This window comes from Equus quagga, unplaced genomic scaffold (assembly GCF_021613505.1).
Source record: "Equus quagga isolate Etosha38 unplaced genomic scaffold, UCLA_HA_Equagga_1.0 209735_RagTag, whole genome shotgun sequence".
NCBI classification, from domain to species: domain Eukaryota; kingdom Metazoa; phylum Chordata; class Mammalia; order Perissodactyla; family Equidae; genus Equus; species Equus quagga.
Window position 1 is genome coordinate 4,421 of NW_025799191.1, and position 9,315 is coordinate 13,735.

Sequence of the window (9,315 nt, forward strand, 5' to 3'; positions counted from 1 at the left end):
TCCTCTTCCGGGGATGTCCTGCTCCCCCAGCCCCACCATAACTTACTTACCTCCCCCCGCTCTCCCTTTCTTAGCTCAAATGCCGCTTCCTCCAAGAAGCTCTCCCTGACCCCTCCTCCCTCACCTGGAGAGAGTCAGCCCTGCCCTTGTTGCCTCCAGATCTGTTTCTCTGAGTCTGTCCTCGTGTGCCTGGGTGTCTGCACGGCGTCCGCCTCTCCTGATAAGGCATCGGTTCTGCGGGGACTGTGCAGATTTGCTCCCTGCTCTCCCCCAGCAGCCAGCACCATGCCTGGCACGTGATAGGTGCTTGGAAATGTTTGGTCAAGAAGTGAACGGCTTCCTGAGGAAGTGTAGGATGTCAAGGACACAGAGAACAGTGGCATAGACTCTACAGAGAAGGCACACGGCAAGGATGACACTGGACCAGATCGCGGTCTATTTCACAGCAGATGGGGGACAGCAGCATCTTTCTGCCATGTGGTCTGGAGGACACAGGAAGAAGGGGTCTGGCTTGGCATCTCCTTGCCCAATCAGCATGTGCCCTCCTGCCTACATTGCTCGATGATCATAAAATATCCCTCTGGGCTAGAGCCGTGGCCCTGGGTTCCACACCTTCAATGCTTTGGGGTCACCAAATGCTTCTCAACAAGCAGCTGGATGTGAGACCTGCAACCTGGAACAACACTCCAGGGGTCTAGGGGACCGCAAGTCAAGCCCCGAAGGAAAGAGCAGGCGGGCGGCTCCCTCTCACGGCAGGATGGTGTGCGCACAGGAGGCTGTGGGAGAGGAGAGAGGCGATGAGAGGGCAGGGGCCGCTCTCAGGGAGCCCACCTCTGCCCGTGACATGTGCTGGCTCGCCCTCGTTTCATAAATGCTAGTCTTGGGCACCGCAGAGGGCAGAGCCACACAGCCCCTGGTCCTCTAGCCGCAGCCTCAGAGACCCGATCAGACAGAGCATCTGTGCCCCGGGCACCGCCTCTCGCTCCCTGTGCAGGGCCTGCCGGGGTGACAAGCTGATGCTGGTAGAGGACCAGGAGGCGGGCATGGGGACGCACATGCAGGCGTGCCTTCACAGTTGGCTTCAGATCTTTAAAAATGTGGCACTGTCGTCCTCTCATCTCTCCTTCCCCATGTGAGTCAGCTCTCTAGTGGGATGGGCAGGTGGGGCCAGGACGCTGTTGTCCTGGACCCAGAGCCTTGCAACTGTATTTACCGTCTTTCGGGAGAATGGTTGCACTCTTTGAGAGCTCCAACATCTCACACGTGTCTACGAATTTTTTCATACTTGGGAAGCTGGATGTGGTCTGTCTGCCTGCGGTTGGAAAGCAGAGTCACGTCAGAGTTTCCAGGTCCGGCCATTTGGGGCTGCACCGGACCCCCACAGCCCGCAGCCTCAGGGGGCATTTCCCACTTTCTCCAACTGGGCTGCTCATCCCACCCACTGGGGTGCCTGGAAGTGGGGTCATGCCCCTCCCCGACCCCGGTCACTTCCACACCACCCAGCCCACCCCCAGGCAAAACATCCTCGGGGCTCCACATCCAGCCTTTGCTGTCACCACTGCCTCTCCTCCCCTCCTCCCACTGTCAGCCTGTGGGGGGCGGCTACTTTTGCTTTCTGACTGCCCCCTTTGCAGTGGCCACTGGCCTCCCCCACTCACCGTGCTGTGGTCACCTCTGAGACCTGCCTGGGTGGTCCCGATGTCCAGGGCCCCATGCTCTACCCACCCACCCCAACCCAGCCCCACGTCACCCCTGCTGCAGCCTGCACCTCCTGGGCTGTGACTGACCCCTGTGGACTGCATGTTGAAGCCCTGTGTGATGGGGTCAGGAGGGGGGGCCTTGGGAGGTAATTAGGGTCAGATGGGGTCGTGAGTGTGGGGTCCTCGTGATGAGACTGGTGCCCCTGGGGGAAGAAGGAGACCAGAACTCTCTCCCCGGGCACACGAGCACAGCGAGAAGGCGGCCGTCTGCAAAGCAGGCAGAGGGTCCCCGCCAGGCCCGCAGCGTGCTGGACCCTGAGCTGCAAGGACCACGTGTCCGCGTGGAAGCACCCAGTCTGTGCTGGTCTGTGACGGTGCCAAGCTGCCTGGGCAGAGGTCTCCCTTTTGCCAATGTCCTCACCTCTGAGCTCCACCCTCCTCGGTCCCCCTCTGTCCCCCTCGGCGCCCCTCCCTGCCCGCACCCTCCGCACTCGCTGCCCAGGAGGCCCAGGCTGGGGGCTGGGGGCGGCCGGACTCACTGAAGAGCAGTAGGGTCTTGGAGGAGCGGCCGGCCCGGCCCAGGCGCAGGTGCACGAGGCCGGAGCTGTAGTCGGTGCACAGCACGCGGAAGCCCTCCACGCCCTTCACTGCAGGGGCACAGGGCACAGAGCCGCCACTCACACCTGGACCGCCCGCCCAAGTGCCCAATGCCCAGTGGGGGTCTGGAAGGGGTCGCAGAGCCACCCTGATCCCTCTCTCCAGGCCCAGCCTGGGCGCACGCGCGCCGTGTGGCTCTGGGAAGGCAAGACCTGGGGACCACAGCCAGCCTGGCCACCTTGTGCTTCGGTGTCTGTCCCGCCCACCCACGTTCTCGGGGGCAGAAGGGCAGCTGGGGGCAGTACGGTCAGGGGCATCGCGTCCAGTATCTCGGTGGCCTTAGCCAGGACTCTCCCACCCCAGGTCTTCCTTCGGGCCCGGCCATCAGACGTACGGGTGTTCCTGAACACGGCCTTCTTCCTGTCTTTCCGCAGAAGTAACGTGTGGGACTGGCACCCCTGCGACCTGCAGGGCAGGGGTGCTGAGAGCTCGCAGCCAGCGAGCCCCTTCTTGGCTCAGTTGTTCTGGAATTTTCCAGTATAGACTGGGGGAAGTGGGGTCCCACGGCGTATGGGAAACGCTCCAAACACCCCTGCCTGCCCAGTGCCAGTGGCTGCAGAGGCCTCTCCCATGCAGCCCTCTGGACTTTAGGGGCAGGAAGTGATGGGGGTCTGGCTGTGGGGATCCCTGTGGGATTTCCAGACCGACCCACGGGTCTGGCTGCCCCTCACCTGGGGAAGGGGAGATGCAGCCAGGGGTCTGCGAAGGGCGTGCCAGGACCCCGCCCTCGCGCACTCACCGGTTGAAGGCGAGGACCACCTTCAGCTGACCCGTTTTGTGAACCCTCACCATGCACGCCCCCAGCTTCCTCTTGTCTCTGCTCGGCAAGAATCCTGGGGCATTAGAGGCGATGGCAAGAATGTACCAGAACCCTGCAAACTGCAGAGAGGGAGGGGGAAGCACAGAGGTTAGTTCCCAGCCAGGACCCCAGAACTCACGGGACGAGTGACACTTGCCTGAGGCCCAGCCCGCCTCCAGAGTCCACGGCTACCCACCCCAGGCCGTGGAGGGCAGGTGCCCAGCTGGTCCGGCCCGAGGCAGCACAGGGCTGGGCCGTGGGCATCGCGTGGGAGCTGGCTTCTCGCGTGGTCCTCCTGGGGGCCCGCCCTTCCAGCTCGCCCCTGCACCCTGCCCACTGACTGTTCCTGCCGCAAACCCACGCTCCCACAGTCTTCTCAGCCTGCGCCCACAGCCGACCCCACCGGAACCTTCCACCCAGCCAGTGGTCTCGTTATTCCAGAACATGCTCTGCTCGTTCCACCTCCCCTCTGCCCACCTGGTATCTCCAGGCGACCTCAGGCCACACCTGTCTTGGGCCCTCCACTCTGCCCACTCGTTGGGGCTCTTGGGCCATGGAGCCCATGAACCTCCTATTAGCCTCAGGGTGCTGCCCGCTCTGTCCGGATGGCCCTTTGAAGATTTCTTCTGGGTGCCCGGGCGCCTGGCCCCGGGGACTGGGATCCCGTGACTTACCTTGTTCCAGTTGAGGTTGTGGACCTCCCTGGGGATCTGCTCCTGCGGCTGGGACCCCACAGCCAGCACCAGTGCCAGGGCCAGCGTGGGCAGCAACCGCCCCGGCCCCATCCTCACCCTCCTCCCTCAGCTGCCCTGATGCTGCCTTTAAATCTCCCTGCCCACCTGGCCCAGCCGTGGCATCGGGCCAACCCGGAGTCTCGGGCCAGCCTGGGGTGGGCCGACGGGGAGGGAGGGGGCTTTGGGCCCTCCCCTCCCCAGACACAGAGGGCCGGCCCGGGCACTCAGCCCTCGGGGCAGCACAGCCGCCAGTGGGCACTGCCTGTCTGGGAGGCCCCTGAAGACAGAGCCTCTGTGCCCATTAAACGCTCACCCCTTCCCCTCCCCCAGTCCCTGGCACCATCATGCTCCCGAGGTCACTCCCTTGGGCTTGGGGTCACCAAATGTCTCTTGGAGCTGTCACACCCCTGGGCCTCCTGTTCTAACCCCCCCCCCCCCCCAGGAGAGAGGCACATAGCGCAAGTTGACAAGAGAAAAAAACAGAAGTGTAAAAACAGCAAAGATGAAAGTCAACGACCATGCAGGCAGAGGACGTGATTGTATATGTAGAAAGCCTGAGAAAATAGACTAAAAACCAACTGTGAACAATAGAAATCCAATCAGTTATAAGGATATCAACAAATTATGAAGAGAAACATTATCTTTCATACATATGAGACCAACAAACAGTTACAAGTTATAATGAAAGTCAAGGCCTTGTTTGAAATGGCAAGAAAGATCGAGAGAAAGAAACCAGCTCCGGAGAGACCAGTGGAGACACACACACGGGAGCAGGAAGAAACGACAGCGAGGACGGAAATGGAAGGGAAGCAAAGTCAGAGGGAGAGAGGAGGGAAGAAGGGGGTTTGGAGACATCCCGGGGCTTCCTCTCCAAGCTGGGAATCGGCTCTCGGGTGGGTGGCAGCTGGGCCCTCAACAGGTAAGGCCTGGAGCCCAGAGCAGGGCGGGAGTCAGGCAGGAGCCAGGCAGGAGGGGTCCACTGCAGCTTCTTGGAGGGAGAAGGGCTCCCAGGGGCCCCCAGGCCCTGCATGGAAGGGCAGTGCCACACCCTGTGAGATGCCGCAAGATGCTGCTGGTCGGCCAGCGCTGGACCAGCTCCAGACGGGGGCACACAGTCGGGAACCTTCTAGCCTGAGGCCAGGAGGACTGTAGCCTTTGCCCCATGGAGGTTGGGGACAGACAGGTTTCCTCCAGGAATCTTGGCAGGAGACTAGCAAAACGTCCCCAGAGCCAGGGGCTGCCCGACCTACAACACTCACGGGTCGCCTGCAGGTGGACGAGCCTGGACTGGGCCCCAGGACGGGGTGCAGGGCCCAGACAGCAAGGATCCACAGAGCTCTGACAGCGGGCGGCTCTCCAGGATGAACAAGGTGCAGGAGGCGACAGAGGATGCCATGGACTCAAGACGACAAAATGTCCCTTGAAGAGACGGTCACAGGACAAAATGAGACTGTGGAGTGACAGCACACGGTTTACACATGGAGAAACTAGGGAGACAATGTCGAGGAGAGAGAGAGAGCCCCCAGAGGAAAGAAGAAGGCGGAGAGAAGAGATCTCAGGGCCCAGAGCTGAGCAGGAGGCCGCGGGTGACAAGAAAGGGCCTGGGGGACGCTGAGGGGTCCTTGCGTGCGGCTGTTAGACATCCCAGAGGAGACGGGAGACTGTACAATCTCCCCAGGCTGCAGAAATCTCACAGGCGTTGGGGAGCGCAGGTTGAAAACGCTCAACATGCTGTAAGGCATGAGAGAAGACCCGGGCTGGGCACGTCCTGGGAAGCTTTTGGGCTCCAAGAACAGAGGATGTTTAGAAACTACTGGAAAGGAAGAATAGAGCATCCGTAGACTTTCCAGAGAAGAGGAGCGGCCCCCAGGAGCCCTGCAGCGCCCAGAATGCAGGAGGGGCGTCCTGGGACACGCGGATACCGTGGAGGAGGAGAGCCGGCAGCTCTCACTGCCCCAGCGCGTCGTGGCGGAGGCCAGTGGCCGGGAGGCCTGCGACACATGGGGCTCAACCTTAGGGAGAGTCACAAAGCAAAGGGGCAATTAGGCAGCAAAAGACACCTCCTCCAGGGGCATTGAGGCAGGTAAACGCACCCACCCCACGCCCCCGCATCTCTCTGTGTCACTCCCTAGTGGTTTTCTATTAAGGACTCATGGCTCCCCGGGTCATCCACTTCATTTACCCACAACCCAGTATACTGTGTGTCAATTTCTCCATGTGGTGGGCTGAATGGCAGTGCCCAAGACGTCCACACCCCAATCCCCAGAGCCATGTGCTACCTCACATGGGACAAGGAACTTTGCTGATGTGAGGAAGGTAAGGATCTGGAGATGGGAGGTCATCCTGGATTATCCGGGTGGACCCCATGCCACCACAGGATCCTTAAAAGAGGGAGGCGGGAGAAAGAGAGAAAGACAGAAGAGACAGACAGAGAGAAGAGGAGGGGGCGGAGAAAGTACAAGAAGAAGGAGAAGGGGGTTCTAAGGACACGGGTGGAGGTCCAGGGAGGAGAGAAGATGCTACAAGGCCGGCTGTGAAGGTGGAGGAAGGGGCCACGAGTCAAGGAGTGCAGAGGCTTCTGGAAGCTGGAAAAGCCCAGGAAATGGACTCTCCCGGAGCCTCCAAATGGAACCCCCTGTGGACACTTTCGCTTTAGCCCCATGAGACTGATTTTGGACTTCCGACCTCCAGATCTACAAGGTAAGAAGTGTGCGCTGCTTCGAGCCCAGAGTTTGCAGTCATGGGAACTCACCCACCGTAGCGCTGACGCTCCCTGGGCGCAGGGACTGGTCACCTGGGCTCATGGCCGGAACTCCCGTGCGCGGTCAAGTCCTTCGGTGTGCTACGCTGCCCTTCAACAATTCTGGGATGCACGGAGTCGTTGAGTCTCTTCAGCTCTCAGATTATGGATCTTCCAGGAGGATGGACACTCTGCCTCAAACAGGATCACTCTGAGGGCTCCGGGCGGTGTGAGGCCTCAGGGTCCAGGGCTCAAGAGGCTTGGTCCACCTTGGTTGGGTCCCTCCCTCCGGCCTGGCCGGGGTTTGGGACCCAGGCCCCACTTCCCTCTCTGACGCGCTGCCCCACAGCTCTCTTCCTCTCGCCTGTCCCTGGGCCTCAAACAGCTTCAATCCCCTTGGCAGCTTCAGCCCGAGCCCCTCTGAGGCCCCTCTGAGGTCATTCTCCTCTCACACGGGCAGGGTCAGGCACAGATGTGAGCCCTGCCAACATCCAGACGGTTCACGGCTGTGCGTCCCTGGGCATCTGGCTCTGCTGGGTGCGGACCCTACACAGAGAATGGGGACATTTATGTGATCTCAGGTGAAGAGGTCACCTCGACCACCCCTGCCCAAGCCGCCAAACCTCCCCAAACAGAGTCACCCCCTCTTCCCTCCTCCCTTGCCCGAGGGCACCTGACTTGCCGTCTTGGAGATCCTCCATGAGGAGCTACGTGGGACTCGATTCTGAAGGTGCTACCCCAGGAGAGCTGCGTGCTCACTCTGGGTGGAGCTGAATTTGTCAGTGCGTGTGTGCGTACCAGAAATTCTGGATTTCACAGGCGGCCTGGGCAGCCGGCAGCAGCTCCCGCAGGCTGAGAGCTGCCTCATGGTCACACTCAGAGGTCGAGTTGCCAGAACTGCTTTTAGCATAAAATGGAGAAAGTATCCTGCATTGACCAGAGAGTCAGGAGGGAGGAAGCATGCAGCCATCTGAACACAGTTTAATACAAAGAATTGATAATTGGTTACATGGGGGTGGGTACGAAAGGTGAAGAGAGCTGCCCAGGGTACAGAAACAGCAGGTGTCGGAGTGCCCTCCCCCAGGCAGAGGCCGAGCACCCCGTGTAGGAACAAAGGCAGACGGGATTCAGACCTCGCAAGAGGGGGTGACCGTGGCCCCTGGAAGGCAGAGAGGTTACCATGGTTGGGTGGTGGGTAAGGGAGCCCATGGAACTCACTGGAAAGCCGCCAATGGGGATGCTGCTGAACTCACTGGGTGAACGCCCCTAGGTGTCCTGTTTGCCAGCCCAGCATCACAGGAGAAAGAAGAAGGAAGAAGAAGAAGAAGAAGGAAGAAGACGAAGGCGGACACCCTGGAACCTGGAAGGGGCCCCTCCTGCGCAGTGCTCTCCTGCCCCCTCCACTGATGAGCCTGACACAGGCGGCTGTGGAGGAGAAGCATCCGCAGGCTGCGGCCGCGGCATCACCTGCAGGACCAGGAATGTGCATTGGGACCGACGGGCATCATCCACACGTGGGCAGAATCAGACGGCGAGTGACAGCACGTGGGGGCGCAGGCATCGTGTGCAACCTGCGTGCTCACGCGGCTTCCCCGATTGTCGACTTCTCATCCTTATTATTTCCCTTCTCCTACGTTGGGCATAAGTTGCTTTTTTTCTCTTAGGGTTAAGGCTTTGCCCGTTGACTTAAGCACGTCTTTTTTTCTAACAGAACCATTTAAAGCTATGAGATTTCCATCCCTGTGGCTTTGGGTTCCGTGAGATTCGAGCTCTGGGTCCCCGCGAGGGGAGGCACTTCCACCAGCAGCCACGGCACGCGCTCCACCAGACCTGCCACGGTGGCCTCCACCAGGTCGTCGTTGGCTCCTCGTGCTGGTGGACCAGCAGGTACAGAAAGGAGTTGCTTCCTATCAGCCGGCTGATTGGCCCTGATTATTGTGAGCTTCTCGAGTTGCTGCCACTTCATAGAGGCAGAGGGGAGCAAGCCTGGAAATCGGGGGCTCACTGGAGCGCCTGCTGTGCTCCCACGCCCAGGGACCACGACAAAGCAACTGGAGGGGCCCTAGTCCAGGAAGAGCTCAGAACCAGGGCCTTGGACCCCCAGAGGTGAGTGTACGGATCAACCCCACCCCCCTGGCAAGCAACCTCAAGAGTGAAGGGGACCCAGACATGGGACAGATGCCAACGACATCTCAGAAGCCATCGCAGAGCAGGGGCTGCCGCTTCTCCTGCTCATCTTCACACCAAAGACCTTTTCCCCTCTGAAAGAGCTGTGATGGCCACATCTGTGATGCTTCATGATAGGGGCTTGGGGCTGAGTGTGTCTGAGCAGTGTAAAGGTGGGGGGAGGCAGTAATGTGAGGGCCCCACCCTGTCCCCCAGGCTCATCCTTGCTGCGCACAGGCAGCTCCCTACTGCGAGGCCCTGTGACTCCTCGCTTGGTGGCCTTCTCTGGGTGCGGGTGCACGCTCAGGCCAGCACAGTGCAGACCAGATTGCTGGCTGGTCACGTCCCTGGGTCAGCCCTCAGCCAACCACAGCCCAGACTGACAAGTAGAACGATCTGAGTGCTCCGCGCGGGGTCGGACTCTGGGGAGCCCCACCTAGGACCCCACATTCTGTTTCCTCTTCATCGTGACTCTGCACAAAGCTGGGTGAGATTCCCCAGATCAGCAGTGACACGCAA

The 9,315-nt window shown here is 60.5% G+C and overlaps 1 protein-coding gene across 1 annotated transcript; it reads right to left on the minus strand.

Annotated features, from left to right (window-relative positions):
* Window positions 1–747: 747 nt before the first annotated feature.
* On the minus strand, window positions 748–3,941 carry LOC124233687 (epididymal-specific lipocalin-10-like). The gene is made up of 6 exons (XM_046650810.1): window positions 3,831–3,941; window positions 3,097–3,236; window positions 2,692–2,762; window positions 2,240–2,347; window positions 1,214–1,312; window positions 748–776 (listed from the first exon to the last, which is right to left on the minus strand). Exons 1-6 carry the CDS (start codon window positions 3,939–3,941, stop codon window positions 748–750), a joined length of 558 nt encoding a protein of 185 aa, XP_046506766.1.
* Between the last annotated feature and the right edge of the window lie 5,374 nt (window positions 3,942–9,315).

Coding starts and splice junctions, on each gene's coding strand:
- LOC124233687 (XM_046650810.1), bottom strand. CDS start 3,941: ATGGGGCCGGGGCGGTTGCTGCCCACGCTGGCCCTGGCACTGGTGCTG. Junction 1,313..2,239: donor CAAGACCCTACTGCTCTTCA/GTGAGTCCGGCC, acceptor TTCCAACCGCAG/GCAGACAGACCACATCCAGC. Junction 777..1,213: donor AACCATTCTCCCGAAAGACG/GTAAATACAGTT, acceptor CCTCTCCCACAG/CCTCCTGTGCGCACACCATC.